Source organism: Saimiri boliviensis, chromosome 7 (genome assembly GCF_048565385.1).
Source record: "Saimiri boliviensis isolate mSaiBol1 chromosome 7, mSaiBol1.pri, whole genome shotgun sequence".
NCBI lineage: Eukaryota > Metazoa > Chordata > Mammalia > Primates > Cebidae > Saimiri > Saimiri boliviensis.
The window spans coordinates 100,012,576-100,035,490 of NC_133455.1; the positions used below are offsets into that span (position 1 = coordinate 100,012,576).

At 36.3% G+C, this 22,915-nt stretch overlaps 1 protein-coding gene across 6 annotated transcripts in view; it reads right to left on the bottom strand.

Moving 5' to 3' along the window:
* The window catches only part of CLEC2D (C-type lectin domain family 2 member D), a 36,396-nt gene extending 14,057 nt beyond the window's left edge, over nucleotides 1-22,339 (bottom strand). For 2 of the 6 annotated variants that reach the window (XM_003926673.3, XM_074403109.1), the window contains exons 1-3: nucleotides 17,287-19,717; nucleotides 9,098-9,208; nucleotides 17-201 (exon numbers count right to left, since the gene is read on the bottom strand). In XM_003926673.3, coding sequence (XP_003926722.1) covers nucleotides 17-201; nucleotides 9,098-9,208; nucleotides 17,287-17,347 — 357 coding nt within the window. In that variant the 5' untranslated portion in view covers nucleotides 17,348-19,717. Of the gene's footprint in view, nucleotides 1-16; nucleotides 202-9,097; nucleotides 10,864-17,286 lie in introns of those variants that run through there. The other 4 variants (XM_074403106.1, XM_074403105.1, XM_074403107.1 and 1 more) reach the window with 4 other exon arrangements.
* Nucleotides 22,340-22,915: the final 576 nt, after the last annotated feature.

The window sequence follows — 22,915 nt, forward strand, 5'->3', positions numbered from 1 at the left end:
AGAACTATTTTCTTACCAGTTCCTGGAAATTTTCAACCAGAGCAAGATTAGCATCTTGTGAGTCACAAAACCTCTGACTTGAGGTCCAGTTCTTGGTGTCATCAGAAAAGTAGAAACATTTTCTTTGAAAACCAATCCAACTTTCTGGGCATGCAGCTTGAAGACATACTGATGGCTTTTGATGGCAGTTAGTTCTAATTGCTGAAAATAAAAATTTCTTACTTTTATATTGTATCATATAAATTACCACATGCTAATATGCTTTCTGACACTCCTGTTAAGTATTAAATGTATTACTTTCATTTTTTAAATGAGAAATATGATGCTGAAAATAATTGCATACATTACACAGTAAATGGCAAAACTGAGTTTCAAACTTATGCCTTCAGTAGCGGGTGAGCTCAAAAAGGAGTTAGTGCCTTAAGCTTGCTCTGGGCCATGTACCTATTTGGCTCTCAACAGTGTTACCTTTTCTTAAAATATTAGATACATTAATGATAGCATTTGATTAGCTTTGGAGAACAGATAGTTCTCCAAGTGCTCTAGATCCCCAACCTCCAGGCCATGGATCAGTATGGGTCCATGACAAGTCAGGAACTAGGCTGCACAGCAGGAGATAAGTGGCAAGTGAATGAGTGAAGCTTCCTCTGTATTTACAGCCACTCCCCATCACTCATGTTACCGCCTGAGCTCCACCTCCTGTCAGATCAGCAGTGGCATTAGATTCTCATAGGAGTGCAAACCCTACTGGGACCTGCTCATGTGAGAAATCTAGATTGTGTGTTTCTTATGAGAATCTAACACCTGATGATCTGTCACTGTCTCCCATCACTCACAGATGAGACCATCTAGTTTTAGGAAAACAAGCTCAGGGTGCTCACTGATTCTACATTATGGTGAATTGTATAATTATTTCATTATGTATTATTGCATGATGTAATAATAATGTAAATAAAGTGTGCAATAAAGGTAATCCACTTAAATCATCTCAAAACCATTCCTTAACCCTAGTCCATGAAAACGTGGTCTTTCACAAAACTAGTCCCTTGTGCCAAAAAGGTTAGAGACTGCTGCTCTAGATGACTTGGTAAAACGAGGGGCAGGATATAGATATCTTATGTGAAAAAGGTTTCTTGAGGTGAAAAGGGCTAGTATATGTCTAGATAGTCTCATAAATAAGTTGTACAGCGAGCTTCCATCCACTAAGGAGATTTAGCGAGGTTTTCTACACTTTGAAGGCAGCAATACTTCACTACACAGGCTTTTCTGACCTACATCTCCTATAATCAGGAGAAATGCTCTCTTCACATGGAATCCAGAGCAATGACTGTCTCTCAGATAGTTGTCACTGAGCCCCTAGTGGCTTACCATCTTCTGTTCTATGACCACCTTCTCCCTTCAACTCAATAGTTCTGAAAGTGTCTATGACCAGAATGCTGGGTACTCATAGAATCATTACTATCAACTGTCACCACTATTCTTGGCTTTGGCTCTTATGAGATGAGAAATCACTTCTGGTTATGAATAATAACTGGTGTAATCTGATGTCAAATCATAACACCAGGAAATTGTGTATTGTACCTGATTTGGTATCACCAACCAGGTACCAAATTATAATTATTATAATGTAATTTCTTGAACTAGACTTGAAGGCAGGATGACTTTCTCCAAATCTGTGGAGATATCTCCAAATCTGTTGTGCTATCACTGCTCCTATAACAACCAGTTTAAAGAAAATGACCAGACCAGAGAGAGCAAGACAGCTGAATACGAACAGCCCCAGTCTGCAGCTCCCAGTGAGACCAACACAGAAGGTGAGTGATTTCTGAATTTCCAGCTGAAGCACCCAGATCATCTCATTGGGACTGGTTACACAGTGGGCACAGCACGTGAAGGGTGAGCAGAAGCAGAGTAGCGCATCACCTGACCCAGGGAGTGCAAGGGGCCAAGGCACTCCCTCACCTAGTCAAGGGAAACTATGAGGGAATGTGCTGTGAGGAATGGTGCACTCTTTTCCCATGGTGTTTGCAAGCCACAGACACTACACTTTTCCCACGGTGTTTGCAAGCCACAGACCAGGAGATTCCCTAGGGTGTCTACACCACCAGGGCCCTGAGTTGCAATCACAAAACTGGGTGACCATTTGGGCAGTCACTGAGCTAGCTGCAGAAGTTTTTGTTTCGTTTTGTTTTGTGTTTGTACCTTGGTGGTGCCTAGAACCCCAGCAAGACAGAACCATTCACTCCCCTGAAAAGGGGGCTGAGACCGGGGAGCCAAGTGGTCTTGCTCAGTGGGTCCCACCAACACAGACCCCCACAGAGCCCAGGAAGCTAAGATCTACCAGCTGGAAATTCTTACTTCCAGCACAACAGTCTGAAGTCAACCTGGGACACTTGAGCTTGGTGGGGAGTGGGGCATCTGCCATTACTGAGGCTTGAGTAAGCAGTATCCTCCTCACAGTGTAAACAAAGCCACTTGGAATTTTAGACTAGGCAGAACACACCACAGAGCAGCAAAGCCGCTACAGATAGACTGCCTCTCTGGATTTCTCCTCTCTGGAAAAGGCATCCCTAAAAGAAGGGCAGCAGCCGCAGTCAGGGGCTTACAAATAAAACTCCCATCTTCCTGGGACAGAGCGCCTGGGGAAAGGGGTGGCTGTGGGCACAGCTTCAGCAGACTTCAACATTCCTGCCTGTCAGCTCTGAAGAGAGCAGTGGATCTCCCAGCACAGTGCTCGAGCTCTGTTAAGGGACAGACTGCTTCCTCAGGTGGGTCCCTGACCTCCATGGCTCCTGACTAGGGGATAGCTTCCAGCAGTGTTCTACAGACACCTCATACAGGAGAGCTCTGGCTGGCATCTGGTGGGTGCCTCTCTGGGATGAAGCCTCCAGAGGAAGAAGCAGGCAGCAATCTTTGCTTTTCTGCAGCCTCTACTGGTGATACCCAGGCAAATGGGATCTAGACTGGCCCTCCAGCAAACTCCAGCAGACCTCCAGAAGAGGGACCTGACTGTTAAAAGGACAACTAACAAACAGAAAACAATAACGTCACCATCAACAAAAAGAACATCCACACAGAAACCCCATCAAAGGTCATCACCGTCAAAGACCAAAGTAGATAAATCCAAGAAGATGTGGAAAAAACAGTACAAAAATGCTAAAAATTTCAAAAACCAGAACTCCTTGCCAGCAAGGTAACAAAACTGGACAGAGAATAAGTTTGATGAATTGACAGAAGTAGGTTTCAAACTTGTCCAAGCTAAAGGAGCATATTCTAACCCAAAGCAAGGAAGCTAAGAACCTTGATAAATGGTTATAGGAATTGCTAACTAGAATAATCAGTTTAGAGAAAATCATAAATAATCTGATGGAGCTGAAAAACACAGCATGAGAACTTCATAAAGCATACACAAGTATTAATAGCTGAATCAATCAATCAGCAAAAAGGATATCAGAGATTGAAGGTCGACTTAATGAAGTAAAGTGTGAGGACAAGATTAGAGAAAAAACAATGAAAAGGAACAAACAAAGCCTCCAAGAAATATGGGACTATGTGAAAAGACAAAACCTATGATTGATGGTGTACCTGAAAGTGACAAGAGTGGAATCAATTTGGAAAACACACTTCAGGATATTATCCAGAAGAACTTTCCCAACATTAAAATTCAGCAAGACAGAAGGGCATTATATAGCAAGAAAGGCCAACATTAAAATTCAGGAAATACAGAGAACACAACTAAGATACTCCTCAAGAAGAGCAAACTCAAGACACATAATCATCAGATTTACCAAGGTTGAAATGAAGGAAAAAATATTAAGGGCAGCCAGAAAGAAAGATCGGGTTGTCCACAAAGGGAAGCCCATCAGACTAATAGCAGATCTCTCTGCAGAAACCGTACAAGCCAGAAGAGAGTGGGGGACAATATTCAACATTCTTAAAGAAAAAAATTTTCAACCCAGAATTTCATATCCAGCCAAATGAAGCTTCATAAGCTAAAGAGAAATAAAATCCTTTATTGACAAACAAATGTGAAGGGATTTTGTCACCACCAGGACTGCCTTACAAGAGCTCCTGAAAACAATGAATATAAAAAGGAAAAACCAGTACCAGCCACTGCAAAAACATAATAAAATATAAAGACTGACAACAATATGAGAAAACTGCATCAACTAGTGTATAAATAACAAGCTGACTGGCATCATGATGACAAGATCAAATTCACACATAACAATATTAACCTTAGATGTAAGTGGGCTAAATGCCCCAATTAAAAGACATAGACTGGCATATTGGATAGAGTCAAGACACATCAGTGTGCTGCATTCAGGAGACTCATCTCACGTGCAAAGACACACATAGGCCCCCAATTAAAGAGGAAGATTTACCAAACAATTGGAAAGAAAAAAAGAAAGAAAGAAAGAAAAAAGCAGGAGTTGCAATCCTAGTGTCTGATAGAATGGACTTTAAACCAACAAAGAAATATAAAAAAGACAAAGAAAGGCATTACATAATGATAAAGGGATAAATGCAACAAGAAGAGTTAACTATTCTAAATATATATGCACCCAATACAGGATCACCCAGATTGATAAAGCAAGTTCTTAGAGACCTGCAAAGAGACTTAGACTCCCACACAATAATAGTTGGAGACTTTAATACCCCACTGTCAATATTAGACAGATCATCAAGACAGAAAATTAACAAGGATATTCAGGACCTGAACTCAGCTCTGGACCAAGCAGACCTAATAGACATCTACAGAACTCTCCACCCCACATCAATGGAGTATACATTCTTCTCAGCACCATATAGCACCTATTCTAAAATTGGCCACATAATTGGAAGTAAAACCCTCTTCAGCAGCAAATGAAAAAAAATTACAACAAACAGTCTCTCACACCACAGGGCAATCATGTTAGAACTCAGGATTAAAAAACTCACTCAAAACTGCACAACTACATGGAAACTGAACAACCTGCTCCTGAATTATTATTGGGTAAATAACAAAATTAAGGCAGAAATAAAGACGTTCTTTGAAATCAATGAGAACAAAGACACAGCATAACAAAATTTCTGGAAGGGACACAACTAAAGCAATGTTTAAAGGGAAATTGCTTAAGCTCAGGAAGTCAAGGTTGCAGTGAACTATGTTTGCACCACAAACTTCAGCCTGGATGACACAGCAAGATTCTTTCTCTTAATGAAAAGTAAAATAATGAAATACCTCTACACGTTTATTAAAATGATCAAAGCTCAAAACACTGACAAATCAAAACCACAATGAGATAACTGTCTCATGCCAGTTAGAATGGTTGTCGTTAAAATGTCAGGAAACAACAGTGCTGGAGGGGATGTTGAGAAATAGAAACGCTTTTACACAGTTGGTGGGCGTGTTGAAGAGGGATACTTTAGATACAACACCAAAAACACAGTCAAGAAAGAAAAATAAATAAATTGAACTACATAAAATTATAGCTTTTATGCATCAAGGAATACTACCAACAGAGTGAAAAGACAACCCACAGAATGGGACAAAATAGGATTCCCTATTTAATAAATGATGTTGGGGAAACTGGCTAGCCATATGCAGAAAACTGGAACTGGTCTTTTGTGGGTCTGTTGAGATTTTAGGGTTTTGTTTTTTTTTTTTAATTCTGTGAAGAATGTTATCAGCATTTGAATAAGGAGTGCATTGAATCTGTACATTGTTTTGGGTAATATGGAACTTTTAAGAATATTGATCTTCCAATCCATGAATATGGAATATTTAAATATTTTTTTGTGTGTGGCCTGCTCAATTTATTTTATCAGTGTTTTATTGTTTTCATAGTAGAGAACTTTAACTCTTTGGTTAAGTTTATTTTCAGGTATTTAATTTGCAGTGATTGCAAATGTGATTACTTTCTTCGGTTCCTTTTCAGATTGTTTGCAATTGGCACATTTTAATTTTGTATCCTGCAACTGTGCTAAATTTATCAGTTCCAAAATTTTTTTGGTGAAGCCTTTAGGTTGTCATTACTATAAAATTATATCATCTGCAAACAAGGATAATTTGGCTTCTTTCTTTCTGATTTGAATGCCTCTTCTTTCTCTTATCTAATTACTCTGGGTAAAACTTCTGGTATTACGTTGAATAAAGGTGGTGAAAGTAGACACTTTTGTTTTTAATTTTAGAAGAAAGGCTTTCAGTTTTTCTTTATTCAGTATGATACAAGCTTTGGATTTGAAATATATAGCTGTTATCATGTTGATCTCCTTCTTCCATACCCAGTTTGTTCAGAGTTTCTAACATGAAGGAATGTTGAATTTTATTGATAATCACATGGCTTTTGTTCTTCATTCTGTTGATATAATGTATCACATGTATTGATTTGCATATGTTGAACTATTATTGCATCTCTTTGATGAATTTTACTTTATCATGATAAAAATATCTTTCAAATTGTTGTCGAATTCAATTTACTAGTTTTTTTTAAGACTTTCATTATCTAGTTCATTAGAAATATTGGACTGTAGTATTCTTTGGTTGTGTGTTTATCTGGTTTTGGTATCAAGGTAACACTGGCCTCAGAATGAATTTGAAAGTATTCCCTCCTCCTCAATTTTTTGGGAAAATTTGAGTAAGATTAGTATTAATTATTCTTTCAATGATTAGTAGAATTAAGCAGAAAAGCAATCGGGTCCTGGGCTTTTTTTTTTTTTTTTTTTTTTTAATGAGAGACTTTTCATTACTACTTCTACCTTCTTACTTGTTGGTCTATTCAGGTTTTAGATTTCTTCAGAATTTAACCTTTGCAAATTATATGTGTCTCTGAACTTATCCATTACCTCCATATTTTCCAAGATATTGACAAATAGTTGCTCATAAATCTCTAATTATCCTTTGAATTTCTGTGGTAGCAGTTGTCATGTCTCCTTTTGGATCTCTAATTTTTATTTTTGGGTCTTTTAATTTTTTATAGTCTGGCTAAATGTTTGTCAGTCTTGTTTATCATTTCAAAAGGCCAACTTTCTGTATTATTGATCTTTTCTTTTACAAGTTTCTATTTTATTTCTGCTCTAACCTTTTTTTTTCTTTTACTATTTTTGGGTTTGGCTTGATCTTGCTTTTCTAATTCTTTAAGGTACATCGCTCAGTAATTTATTTAAAGTTTTTGTACTTTTTTGATGTAGGAGGCATTTATTGCTATAAGTTTCTCTCTAAGTGTTGCTTTAGCTGTATTCCATACCAGGTTTTTGTATGTTTTATTTTCATTTTCATTAATTTCAAAAATATTCTATATTTTATTCTTTATTTCTTCACTGACCCAATGGTTGTTCAGGAACATGTGGTTTACTATACATGTATTTATATGGTTTTCAAAGTTCCTCTTTTTATTGATTTCTAGTTTTTTTTCATTGTGGTCAGAAAAGATGCTGGATATGCCTTCAGTTTCTAAAAATTTTTTCAGACTTGTTGTAAATCCTAACAAGTGATAAATTCTGGATAATGCTCCATTTGTTGATTAGAAGAATGTGTATTTTGCAGTTGTTGGATGAAACAGTCTGTAAATATCTGTTAGGTCCATTTGTCCTATAATGCAGATTAAGATTAATGATTTGGTCCTCTATTCATTGATCTTCTCAGCCTATATCCTAAGTAATATATTGTTTTAAGAACACATAATGAATCGTTGGTCAATACAGTAGGCTCCTTTATTTGTGGTTTGGCTTTCTTTTTTTTTTTTTTTTTTTTTTTTTTGAGACGGAGTTTCGCTCTTGTTACCCAGGCTGGAGTGCAATGGCGCGATCTTGGCTCACCGCAGCCTCCACCTCCTGGGTTCAGGCAATTCTCCTGCCTCAGCCTCCTGAGTAGCTGGGATTACAGGCACACGCCACCATGCCCAGCTTATTTTTTGTATTTTTAGTAGAGACGGGGTTTCACCATGCTGACCAGGATGGTCTCGATCTCTTGACCTCGTGATCCACCCGCCTCGGCCTCCCAAAGATCTGGGATTACAGGCGTGAGCTACCACGCCCGGCCTGTAGTTTGGCTCTCTGATGTTTCAGTTACACATGGTCAACTGAGATCTAATGCGCTGAATGGGAAATTTTAAAAAGAAATAATTCATAAATTTTAAATGGTGCACCATTCTAAGTGGGGTGATAAAATGTCAGAACATGAAGCATCACTTTGTCCAGCATATCCATGCTGTAGATACTCCCCACCTATTAGTCACTTAGTAGCCATCTTGTAATCAAATTGACTCTCACAGTATCACGATTCCTGTGTTCAAGTAATCCATATTTTCCTTAATAAAAGCCCCAAGGCACGAAAGTAATAATGCTTGCAGTTTAAGTATGCCAAAAGGAAGCCATATAGTGCTTCCTTAAAATGAAAAGATAAAAATTCTCAGCTTAATTAGAAAAAAAAATAGTATGTTGACATTGCTAAGATCTAAAGTAAGAATGAATCTTCTGTCTGTGAAATTGTGAATAAAGAAAAAGAAGTTCATGATAGTTTTGCTATTGCACATTAAACTGAAAGTTATAGGTGCTCAGTTAAGATAAAAATGGCATTACATTTCTGAATGGAAGACCTGAATAGAAACATGTTCCAATTGATGGCAATTGTATTTAGAACTATCTGCATCTTCAGGTGTCTACATATGCCCCACAGACAAGGGGTGTACTACTCCATTCAAGCATAAACACACTTGTATACATTACAAAGACTTCTACAACTCTATTTTGGTATGACCTTTATCAGAAGCAATGCCTTTGAAATCACTTAATTGAAAATGGAATTCTTGAGTGAAAAGATATTAGGTAAAACTACACAATAAAAGACCTAGTAATAATGTAAATTTAAGCATAATATAACTGGCAATTTGGTTGTATCTTCTGAAGACTCTGATCACTTCAGTAAACTTGGAATAATGGAACCGTATTTATGTAATTAAAATTTTTGATGCCACTTAAAAAGTTATTGGAGTTTAACTCAATTAGTGAGACAATATATTAAAAGCTGTAAAGAATAACAAAATTATTAAGATGCCGTATCTTCTTTTTACAAGTATAATTATCTCTAGAGAAATAAAGATTACAATTCACTTACCTCTTAAAGTAATAGTCATTCCACACAGTGTGATTGTCAGAAACACAATTAAGAAAAATAAGCACCAATTTAAGGTAGCTTTACTACAGTGCTCTTTTGAATGCAGATAATCTGGGAAAAGATTATTGAAAAACATTTTTAAAATTAAATACAGACACAATACTGCCAGAAACATTAACTATCAAAATGTTATTTTTATTTAATTCCTTCCCTTTTCACTGGAGGATGCAACTGACCTGTCATCTTATGAACTTACTATTTTGTCTCCAGAGTTTAATCATTTTCCAAAGTTAAAACAATTGATTTTAACTTTCCAGCTACCATATTGAAGTTACCCTTTTAATTGGAGGGTATCATATCAACTAAACCACAGGGATGAAATAAACAAAATCCAAATTGTTGGACATTCAACATAGCAAATCATCCCGATTTCTGTCTAAAAATGTAAAGAAACATTTTTTAAAGATATTAAGAGGTGATCTATTGATTAAAAATAGACTGAAAAGGCATTGTTTTGGAGAAAAAAAAGGCAAAACTGAAATGATAAAGTGATTACTCTAGAGGCCAAATGTGTTATTCTTGGAAGATAGGAGGGTGAATACTTAAGAATACGTGGAGTGCTTCTGAGCCACATAACAAGGATCTTTCTCAGACAATGTTAGTAGTTGTATTAGTCCCTTCTCACTGCTCTGAAGAACTGCCCAAAACTGGATAATTTAAAAAGGAAATAGATTTAATTGACTCACAGTTCTGCATGGCTGGGGAGGCCTCAGGAAACTTACAATCATAGTGGAGGGGGAAGCAAACATGTCCTTCTTCACGTGGCAGCAGGAGAGGGAAGTGCCTGACAAAGGGGTAAAAGCCCCTTATAAAACCATCAGATCTCATGAAAACTCACTATCACGAGAACAGCATGGGGGTAACCATCTCCACGATTCAGTTATCTCCCATTGGGTCCCTCCCATGACAAGTAGGGACTATGGAAACTATAATTTAAGATGACATTTGGTTGGAGAGAGAGCCAGGCCATATCAGTAGTCAACAAACGTGTTTATATTATAATAATTAATCAAGCTATATATTTTTATTGTATAATTTCCTGTTTTTGTGTTATATCTCAAAATGTCTTAGGTTATATAAAACCTCTTATAAAGTTAATTGTTGGAAACCCATTCTTACACACTCTCTTACATACAATTCACACCTCTAGTTCATTTCTCTAAGTTTGTCCTTAGTTAAATAGGCATATTTTCCTCTAACATTCCCCTCAATACTAGAGACATTAGCAAGCTTTACACTGATGTCTCCCAAGATATTTTTCTTAATCAGTAGATTTTAGTTTTTATCAGTTTCAGTTGACAGAGATACTGAATGAAAAATTCAGGGTTTACATATATTCCTGTGCCCCCTTTATCAAAGATTTAAGAAATCATAAAAGAATCCAGAGGAAAATAAATTCTACATGTAGAGAAACAATGACATAAATGACATTTACATTCTCCTCAAAAATCATGAAAGCAAGAAGAGAGTGGAAAAAAATAAAGTGTTAAGAGCAAAAAATCTCATCAACTTAGAATTCTTTCACTAAAAAAATTATTCAAAGTGAATGAGAACAAACACATTTTTAGATAAACATTGAGACAACTTGTTGCCCGTAGACCTGTCATACCAAAAAACAAAAAAGTTAAATGCATGTTTTAAAAAGGAAAGAAAATTATACAGATTAGAAACTTGAATTATGTTAAAAAGAATGTAAAAAATAAGTGAAGGTAAAATAAAACTATTTTTCTTATTCTTAACTGATCTAACAGATGACAATTTGTTCAAAATAACAATAGTAGCAATATGTTTAATTATGTTTGCTTATATATCTTTTATATATATTTATATGCTTATGTATGTAAATGAAATAAATAACAAATGATACATGGGATAAAGGCAGAGAATTAGGATTTTTTTTTATTATAAGGTACTCACAGTGCCTGTGAAATGATATGGTATTATTTGAAAGCAAACTTACATTAGTTATGAGTGTATATTGCAAACACTAGGGTAACTATTAAAAACAAATTTTTAAAATATAATCAATATACTAAGAATGGGAAAAAAATGAAACTTTATAAATGCTAAGTTAAAAACTACAACTGCAGAAAAAGAATGAAAGACAAGACTGGGTGCAGTGGCTTACACTTATAGCCCTTTGGGACACTGAGGCAGGGGGATCATTTGAGGCCAGAAGTTCAAGACCAGCCTGGGCAACATAGAAAGACTCTGTCTCTGCAAAAATTAAATAAAAATCATCCAGGCTTGGTGGAACATGCCTGCAATACCAGCTACTCAGTACTCAGATGGGAGAATCACTTGGGCCTAGGAGTTCAAGGGTACAGGGAGCTATAATTATACCACTGCACCAGCTTAATAAATAGAGTGAGACTCTGTCTCTGAAAAGAAAAGAATGAAAAAAAAAATACCAGAAAAACAAAGAACAAAGGCAACAAATAGAAAACAGGAAGAAATATAGTAGATATTTAATCCACCTATGTTAAAAATCCTTTTAATGTCAGTGAATATTTATACAATTCTTCACCCCAGGTCCACAGAACATACATTTTTTTCGGTATCACATTACACCTATTTTGAAAGTGACCACATAAATGGAAGTAAATCACTCTTCAGCATTTGCATAGCATTTCACAGATTTAAATGAAATATTGGTTGGCTGTTTGTTTGTTATTTTCTTCCCTTATTCCTTCCTGTCTCCACTGTTAAGTACAATTATCAGCATAAAAGAAGTTCTTAATACCTATTTTTAGATTGCATTCCAACCTGGGCAATAGAGCAAGACTCCTGTTCTCTCTCCCCCTTTCTCTTTCTCTATCTTTCTTTCTTTCTTAAAAAGAAAAAAAAGAAAGAAAAGAAAAGAAAATAGAACATCAATAGAGAAAGGTTATCACAACCAAAAACTAGGTTTTGAAAGATTTTTTTTTAAAAATGGATAAGGCTTTAGCCAGGCTAATTAAGGCAAAAAGGGGAAGGACAAAAATTATTCATACCAGAAATAAATAAGGAGCAATTACTACAGATCCCATGGATGTTAAAATGGACAGTTCTATGTCCACACAGAGGCTCAATCACTTGAGAGACATAATTTGTCTAAACTCATACATGGAGAAATAGATGGTCTAAATATGTTTATATTTACTACAGAAGTTGAATCAGTGTTTAATAATCTTCCAAAACAGAAACTACCATGTCAAGATAAGCTCATGGTGAATTCAACCAAACATTTAAGAAAAAAATCATACCAATTCTCTATAATTTGTTTTGGAAGTTAGAACAGAGAGAATACCTCTTAACTCATTCTATGAGGCCAGGTTTATTCTAATAGGAAAATCAGATTAAGACATTAGAATAAAAGAAAACTATGGGTGAATATATTCCATGAACATAGATGCAAAACTTCAATGAAATATTAGCAAATCTAATCCAATGATGTATAAAAAGAATTATATAATGTGATCAAGTGAAATTTATTTCAGCTATTCAAGACAGGTTTGACATTTAAAAATCAATTAATATTATCCATAACATTAATGAGCTAAAAAAATCACTTGATCATATCAATATATACAAAAAAATTAACAAAATTTAACACCCATTTGTGATTAAAACTCTCAGTAAATAAAATTCAACATAGATTTGTGACAAAACTCTCAGTAAATTAGAAATAAGGAAAAACTTCTTCACTTTCAAAAAGAATATCTATGAAAACCTACAACTAACATCCTCAAATATGATGAGAAACTTGACACTTTCCCTCTAAGATCAAGAGCAAAGCAAAGATGTCCCTCTCGTCAGTACTTTACAACATTGTTCTAGAAGTACTAGATAATGCAGTAAGACAAGAAAAGAAAATAAAAGTATACAGATGAGAAAATAAGAAATAAAACTCTTTCTTTGCAGATGACTTTATCATCTATGTAGAAAATTAAAAAGAATTAAAAATTCTGGGAACTGATATGCAAGGTTACTGATATGCAAGGTTGCAGGATGAGTTACTAACATACAAAAGTCAGTAACTTTTCCATATGCCAGAAATAAACAAATGGACTTTTAATTGAGAATACAGCACCATATACATCGTCATTCAAAACATAAAATGCAAAGGTATAAATCTAATAAAATATGTACAAAATCTATATGTGGAAAACTACAAACTGATGAGTGAAATCAAAGAAGAACTAAACAGAGAAGTATTTTATGTTCATGGAAAGAATTAATATTGCCAAGATATCAATCTTCCCAACTTTATCTACAGATTAAATGCAATGATAATAATAATCTCAGCAAGTTATTTTGTAAATATCAACAAACTGATTCTAAAGTTTGTATAGATAGGCAAAAGACCCAGAAAAGCAAACACATTACTGAAGGAGATGAGCAAAGTTAAGAAACTGATATTAGCTAACTTTATGATTTACTCTAAAACTACAATAATCAAGACAATGTGGTATTGGTTAAAGAATAGACAAATTAATGAACAAGGATAGAAAGCAGAGTAGTAGACTAAAGAGAAATAGACCCAGGTAAATATAGTCAACAAATCTTTGGTAAAGGAACAAAAGCAATACAATTAAGAAAAGATAATATTTTTAACAAATGATGCTGAACAACTAGACACCCACATACAAATAAATGCCTCCTGACTGGGTGGGAGACTTCCCAACAAGGGTCACCAGACACCTCATACAAGAGAGTTCCAGTTGGCATCAGGCCAGTGACCCTGTGTGACGAAACTTCCAGAAGAAGAAGCAGACAGCAATCTGTGCTGTTCTGCAGCCTCCGTTCGTGATACCCAGGTGAACAGGGTTTAAAGTGGACCCCAGCAAACTGCAACAGACCCGCAGCAAAGGAGCTGACTTAGAAAATAAACAAAGAAAAGGTAACAACAACATCAACAAAAAGACCCCACAAAAACCCCATTCAAAGGTCATCAGCCTCAAAGATCAAAGGTGGATAAATCCACAAAGATGAAGAAAACCCAAGGCAAAAACACTAAAAATTCCAAAAGCCAAAATGCCTCTTCTCCTCAAAATGATAACCACACTTCTCCAGCCAGGGCATAGAATGAGGCTGAAGCTGAGATGAATGAACTGACAGAAAAAGGCTTTAGAAAGTAGGTAATAATGAACTTCACTGAACTAAAGGATTATGTTCTAACCCAATGCGAAGAAGTTAAGAAGCATAATAAAAGATTATAGGAGCTATTAACCAGAATAACTAGTTTAGAGAGGAATAAAAATGATGTAATAGAGCTGAAAACACAGCATGAGAACATCATGATGCAAACACAAGCATCAATAGCCAGATTGACCAGGCAGAAGAGAAAATATCAGAGCTTGAAGACTATCTTGCTAAAATAAGGCGGACAGACAAGATTAGAGAAAAAAGAATGAAAAGGAATGAACACAACCTCCAATAACTATGGGACTATGCAAAAAGATTGAACCTATGACTGATTGGAGTACTTGAAAGAGACGGAGAGAATGGAACCAAGTTGGAAAACACACTTCAGGATATAATCCAGGAGAACATCTTCAACCTAGCAAGACAGGTCAACATTCAAATTCAGGAAATCCAGAAAATCCCAATAAGCTATTTTATAAGAAGGTCAACCCCAAGACACAAAATCATCAGATACTCCAAGGTCAAAATGAAAGAAAAAATATTAAGGGCAGCCAGGGAGAAAGGTCAGGTCACTTACAAAGGTAAGCCCATCGGACTATCAATTTTGTATGATTACAATATGCCAGTGTAGATTTATTAATTACAATAAATGTACTGCTGGTGAAGAATGTTGATGTTAGAGACTGTTACGGTTTGAATGCATCTCCCAAAGTTCATGTGTTAGACAGTTAATTCCCAATGCAATAGTGCTGAGAGGTGGGAGTGGGCCCTTTAAGAAGTAATTAGGTCATAATGTTCCTATAATGGGAGTGGGTTTACTATCACGAAATTGGATTTGTTAAAAAGCAAGTTGGGTGCCTCTTGCTCTCTCCTTTTGTTATACATATGCTCTTTTGCCCTTCCAAATTTTTCCATGCGATGATGAGCAAAATGACCCTCGTCAGGTGTGTCTCTCAGTCTTGGACTTTCCAGCCTCCAGAACCATGAGCCAATAAATTTGTTTATTATAAATTACCTAGTCTCAGATATTCTGTAATAGCAGCACAAAACAGACTAAGACAAAGTTTATGTATGTGTGGCAACAAGGAGAAAATAAAGAAAACTGCCTTTTTCTCAATTTTGCTGTGATCCCAAAATGGCTCTAAAAATATGATCTTTAAACAGAAAAAGAGCAAAAGAAAAAAAGGATATACTAGCAGCAGATCTGACAAGACTATGTAGATTTAAATAGCCATCAAATCAGTGGTGAATTTAAATTTCCCTCCTCTAATATTAGTTTCTTGAACTTAATACAGCCAGAAACACAGAATTGAGCATCTGTCTGCAAAAAAATATAGAAAGCCCCAGGAGAAGCACTATAGGTACGGCCTGAGGGACAGAAAAGCAAACCCCTACCTCAAATAGAGTATGAAAATGTCACATTATTTTTTCTTTCTCTCTTGTCTGCATTCTCATGTACCTCAAACCTCAGGCAATCTGATGAGGGTAGTGGAAACTACAGCAACAAAAAATATCCAAAACCATGAGAAACGTCAATCTTTTCCATTTAGTAGAGCTGTGGTTCCATGACGGCGAGGACAAATCTTTTCCTTTTTTCTTCATCTTCCTCACTGTCCTTCTGCCTCATGAGCTTAAAGATGCAGCTATGATTGCAGAAGTGTATGGTACATCAGAATAAAAGGAGCCCCACATTTCTAACTGGAGGATGGAAAGGAGAAGCCACTGGGATCCTGAAAGTACTGGTCAGATGGTGAAGAGGAAAGAACTTTAGAAAGAGACCCATAAACATTATTTATAAACTCCTGGATTCACCTGTCCCTCAACCTATGCATGCCTAGATATGGTTCTAATTGGCATACTAAAGATCTTAAGACCTGAACTAATGAATAAAGCACTACATAGTTCCCAAATTCAACCCTGGTTGGTGCACAGGAAAGACATATCTGAATAGTACTACAAAGGTTTTCAAAATGGAACTGATAATGGAACCAGATCCCAGATTGTCTTTATCCCATCAGGGTGATTGCTTGCTAAAACAGTAGTGTCAATACATTCCAAAATTTAAATAAGATCCCGTCTAACTAAATATTTATTCAAAATGCTCAAATTACAATCCGAAATTACACAGCATATGAAGAACCATGAAAATGTCAACTTGCATGGGGCAAGACAGCACAAGCCAAGGAGGATATTGGAACAGAGACATTGGAACTATCTGACAAATACTTCAAAGTGGTTGGTATAAAATGTTCAAAATACCCAATGAATGAAGAAATAATTGATGTCATTTAACAACATTTAGAGTTCATCTGTTTTCCCCCAAGTTATTTTCTCTAAATTAATTACCTTTTAAGTAGAGGGGGAAAAAACTCCAAACTTTTAAGTCCTAAGTTATAAAAGCTTTATTTTCTCTGGCTGTGGCAATGGTCATTTTTTTCACTTACTAAATCATCACACAAATCTTCAAGTAAAGCTTTTTATTTAAAAAAAAGCTTCAAATATACATACTTACATAATGTGTATATGTATTTCTTTTTCCAATGCATCCAATGTAAGATAATTCCATTAGAATGCCCTACTAAGCTTTTACTTCAACCTTTGTTTACTTTTTTGATTTGTAAATGTCCTTTACATACCATTTTCTACCTTTTCTCTCTTATGAGCTTCCATGATAGGTTTTCTACCTAAAGGATAATGATAGTATCTTGTATCTGAGTAACACTGTAGAGTTTGTGTAATTTTTTTAGTGAAATTATTTTTATTTTCAGTCATAAACTTAACCTGATCTCATTGTCTTACATCTTTCTTTCCTTACTTGTTAGGACTGGGAATATAAATATATGCGTATTTTACATAAATTATAAACCAATTTATGGACTCCCACATTCCATCTCTTATCCTGGAAAACTTTTTATTAGTTCAGCCCCTTTCCTGTGTGAGCCCATCATACCACTAGCCTCCCACTCCACCCCACACTCACTCTGTATAGCGCAGCTTCTTACCTGGGTTTGCCAGCAATTTACATGGTACAATGTCTTTCTCCACATTATTACTGTCATTCATTTTGCCTCCAGTTTCCAAGTATGATCTCAACCACAGTCTTTAACTTCTCAACTCCAAGAATGATTCAAAAAGAAAAAGCCTCAATGACTATAAAATGTGTCAGTGTGTAACTGCCACAGTAACTCAAAATGTCAAGCCTTTAAATTAAATAGCTAGACTAGAGGAAAAAAATGAAGCACAAACTGTCAAAAAAAAAAAAATCAGCTCATCACACACAAAAAAACTAGTGTTTGTAAGAATTTAAAAGAAAAAATATTAAAGCTACTTCTCTAATCGTGTTTTGGTCACAAGAGAAAATAATCCTTGATAACTTTAAATTATTTTATTATTAAAAACTATAATTTTATTATATGGGGCACAAAGCAATGTTATGATAGAAAATAGAATTTATTGAATGGAAAAGTTGGCTCTCAGAGGAAATGAATGTTAGGTAAGTAAAGACAACAGCAATTTTAATATCAAATTAAAATTTATTCCCAAGAGTTTACACTCATTTGAAAAATACCTTGCTTTCAAAAGAGCTACCCACCTTGTCTTCCTCTAGTATCTGAAAGACTCAGAGTGCTTGAGAGTGTTTTTTATCATTGAAATATCACATATATAGAGAAAAGTGTTATAAAAACACAGGAAATAGGAAATTAACTGAGTCCGGGAGTTAAGAAAATGCCCCTGTAGTAGAGTGATGATTAAGCCAAGATTGTGGTGCGCAGACCCAACTCCCTCCATAGTTGCCTTGCTTTCCCTCCCCACCCTCCTCACTCAGCAGTGGCTCCTTTCTCCAACGATGATTCAAAGAAAAAACTTGGTCCTCAGCACTGAAAATTAGAGATTTGTGGCAGTCCAATCACGAGTATAGCCATAATCCCAACTAAGCAGAAATTTGCAAGATATTTTGGGAAGTTGCTGCTATGGCTGCTACAACAGAGTTTTTTAAATGGGCCTGAAGGGTATGCAGCTTCTGTGCTCTCTCTGGAATAATCCAGGAGCACAGAGGCTCTTTAGCAGTAGCAGCTTCTTGTCAGATGTGTTAATTTCTTGTATATAAATACCTGTAAGGGCACTTTTTACTAAAATATAATTTATAGTACCTTGCACAAATCATAAGCTTTTATTAAAAATGTAATGTAGAATCCCAGCACTCTGGGGGGCTGAGGTGAGTGGATCATGAGGTCAGGTATTTGAGACCATTCTGGCCAATACAGTGAAATCTTGTCTCTATTAAAAACACAAAAACTAGCCAGGCGTGGTCGCAAGCACCTGAATCCCAGCTACATGGGAGGCTGAGACAGGAGAATCTGTTGAACCGGGGAGGTGAAGGTTGCAGTGAGCTGAGATGGTGCCATTGCACTCCAGCCTGGGTGACAAGAGCAAAACTCCATCTCAAATAAATAAATAAATAAATCACACACAAACACATACACACACACACACACACACACACACACACACACACAACCATGTAACAAGTGCCTAGATGAAGATATAAAGCCATATAAAACGATACACTCTACGTGCCCAGCTCATGTCCTGTAATGCTCATTACCCCAAATATAATCTCTATCTTAACTCTGACACCATAAATTTCTTTTCCCTGTTTTTGAACTCTATACAACAGTCCCTGCTTATCCATGAGAAATAAGTTCCAGATTGGACAACTCTTGCCTTAATCAAATAGAAACAATGTTGAGTTAGGCCTGAATTTCAGTTTCTGTAAGATTCTATATATCTCTTTCTTTACTATTTCATTTCTAGTTTGTCCTAGCATGTATGATAAAGCCTTCTAGTAATTCCATCTGAGAACCTGTTTTTTGTTTGTTTGTTTGTTTGTTTGTGTTTGTTTTTAATTTATACAGATGAGGTTTCTCCATGATGGTCAGGCTGGTCTTGAACTCCCGACCTCAGGTGATCCACCTGCCTTGGCATCCCAAAGTGCTGGGATTACAGGCGTGAACCACGGCACCCGGCCGAGAACCTGTTTTTTATTAAAGCTGCTTCTCTTTGTTGGAACCCGAATTTGATTTTATTTCCTGAACAATGTGTGATTGCTAAAAATTGAAGTCTGTTTTTCACATATTCTCTAACCTCTTTTCCTGTGAAATTTAATAATTTGGAACATAGTTTGAGAGCAAAATTCTTCTGATTTCTTTGGCCCTCTCTCCTCTTTGGGATTTTGGCCCTTTAAGTACTTAGGAAGAGATTTTTCTCTCTCCCCCCCAAAAAATACGTGATAACTAAAGCCCTCTGCCCAGAATCTCAGCATCTGACCCACTGCCAACATACCCATAAAAGAAGAGTGGCTCCTGGAATGCTGACTCGCTTCTCCGTGGCTCCTTCCCATAATCTTTGCTCCCCTTCCAGTTGCCTTGAACATTCTCCAGTACCTTAAAGGAGTCCCTTTTCTTTAAATCTAGCTCTTCTAGTTGTTCTCAGCATGAGTTTAATGTCTCTCCAGTTATATTATCATACACAGAAGTGGATATGAACTGCCAGGCTTATTGTTTTCACATCCTTTTATGATTTTATTTTTAGCTTAAAGGGGACAAAAGATAAACCTTGATAGATTTCACATTATCTTGGAATTTCCACACTAATCTTGGACTTCCCAGCAAAACTAAAGATATTACTTTTACTATTACTGTCCTGGCATAACAACATAAAACTGCAGCCTATTACTGCTTACTATGCTCCAGACACATTAATATGAGATTTAAATATGTGTTCTTATTTAATTGGCATAACTAACTAATGAGGCTGACATAATTTTTATTTTTCAGATGAGCTTTTAGGTGAGGGACTAACTAACATGACTAAGTTCACAGTAAGCGATAGAACCCATGATTGAAAGATCTGACATAAAAACTACTTTAAATATAAAGATCAAATATCAAGTGGCATGGTATTTCTGTGTTAGTCACATCGTTTAGTCATATCAATCTCTTGGTTTCTACATTGCTGTAAGTTTCTCCTTCTGTGGAAACTAAACTGAAAGTAAGATCATGGAGTTCTAAAGATGCACGTAATCATTTACCCTTTGACAAATATTTACAAATTCAGTAACTTTCAGCCAGCATGCCAGGTGGACTCTTAGTGTACAGTAATGTCCCTTCCTTTAAGGAACTTAATAAAAAACTGAAAAATAAGTAGGTATGCATGACTTATTGTAACAAGCTGTGAAGGGCAGTAGAATAATTTATTAGGAGAGCAGCTAATGAGGGTACTTAACCCAGAAGAAGTTTTCCCAAGAAAGTACCTACAATCAAATTTACCACCTGAAAAATCAGCTAGAGTTAGCTAAATAAAGTGAGGCATTTAGGCCAGCCATGTCAGCTCACACCTGTAATCTCAGCACTTTGGGAGGCCAAGGTGGATGGACCACCTTAGGTTAGGAGTTCAAGATCCACCTGACCAAAATGGTGAAAAGCTATCTCTACTAAAAATACAAAAATTAGCTCAGCATGATGGCATGCACCTGTAGTTTCAGCTACTCAGGAGGCTGAGGCAGGAGAATTGCTTGAACCTTAGAGGCAAAGGTTGCAGTGAGCCAAGATCATACACCCTGGGCAGCAGAGTGAGACTGTCTTAAAATATATAATAAATGTTTTTAAAAAATAAAGGGAGGCATTTGAGGTGAAGGAAAAAGTCTTCCAGTTGAAGGAAGTCTTCCAGTTTCTTCAGTTAGGCCCAGAGAGAAAAGAATATACAGCAGAGTTGGGAAAACACCTAAAATTTGAGATGGCTGGAGCACAAATTATGAAAGGAGAAATGTGACAAAATATCTCTCCAGTTATCACAAAAGCTTTATATTAAACTATGTGAATCTCATGACTTCTAAGCCATATCATTGTGCTTACTTTCTTACGCAACCTTGTGTTAAATAGCTGATACCATATATAAGATACAGTGATGTGTATTTACATGATCCCTAGAGAGTTGCAGTGTGAGGAAAAGAAGCACACATATAGAATAATCTTAATTTCATTTGGAAAATAAATTTGTTTCTTTTTTTCAACATATAATTTTTTTAGTTGAGTCTATATTAGGAGGCAGAAACTGGTGACTAATTGACTGGATATAATAGGAAAGAAAAAAGCCCCTTCAAGTTACCCATTACTCCTCAATAGATGGGAATGTCTCAACTGAGTAGTATAAAAGCAATATATTATCAGATTTTGCTTTATTGGAACAGCTACTGATGAAAAGTTACAAGAAAGAACAAAAGTTTATAAAATTATTTATTCTCAATGACCTGTATCCCACTTTTCTTGGGTTTTTCTGTTTGTGACAGCATGATGGATAGTAACGATATTGAATAAGTGAGGGATATAAAAGGCAATGTATTATGATGTAAAAGAACATAGCCTTTGGGGCAATGCAAGCCCAATTCAAATATGACTTTTGCAGCCTGATAGGTGTTTAACTTTAAATGTATGTGGAAAGCAGAATAATGACCCCCTAAAGACATTAATAGCCCAATTCACAAAACCTTCAGGTAAAATGTTATTTTATATGGCAAAAGGCATTTTACAGATATGGTTAGGGGTCTGAAGACAGAGGGATTGTCTTGGATAATCCATGTGGGCCTAATCTAATCACATGGGTCTTTATTCAGGGAAGACGGGAATGTCACTGTCAGAGATTTGAAGATGCCATGCTGCTGGCTTTAAAGATGTAGCAAGGGACCACAAGCTAAGGAATGGAGGTGGCCTCTAGAAGCTGAAAGAAAGCAAGGAAACAGCTTCTTCCCTAGAGTCTCCAAAAGAAATATAATCCTATCAGCGGCATCCTAACTAGCCATTTTGAACCCTCTCATCTCTAGACAGTAAGATAATTTGTGTGTTTTTTTCTTCTATCTATGTTTTTTCTTTTTTTATTTTACTTTGAGCTCTGGGGTACATATGCACATCCTGCATCCTGCAGGATTGTTTCGTAGGTACACACATGCCATGATGGTTTGCTGTCTCCATCCTCCTGCCCCCCGCCCCATCTCCTACATCAGGCATTTCTCCAGGTGTTATCCCTCCCCATCATCCCCTCCCCGCTGCTCTCCATCCTCTCCCCTCCCCTCCACCCCCCCAACCTAGCCCAATTAGTGTTGTTCCCTTCCCTGTGCCCATTGTTCATCACCCACCTATGAGTGAAAACATGCAGTGTTTGGTTTTGTGTTCTTGCATTCGTTTGCTGAGAATTATGGTTTCTAGATTCAACCATGTCTCTACAAAGGACATGAACTCATCGTTTTTTATGGCTGCATAATATTCCATGGTGTATATGTGCCACATTTTTTTTTTTATCCAGTCTATCATTGGGCATTTGGGTTGGTTCCAGGTCTTTGCTATTGTAAACAGCACTGCAATGAACATATGTGTGCATGTGTCTTTATAAAATAATGATTTATAATCCTTTGGGTATATACCCAGTAATGGGATTGCTGGGTAAATGGAATTTCTATTTCTAGATCCTTAAGGAGTTGCTACACTGTCTTCCACAATGGTTGAACTAATTTACACTCCCACCAACAGTGTAAAAGTGTTCCTTTTTCTCCACGTCCTTGCCAGCATCTGTTGTCTC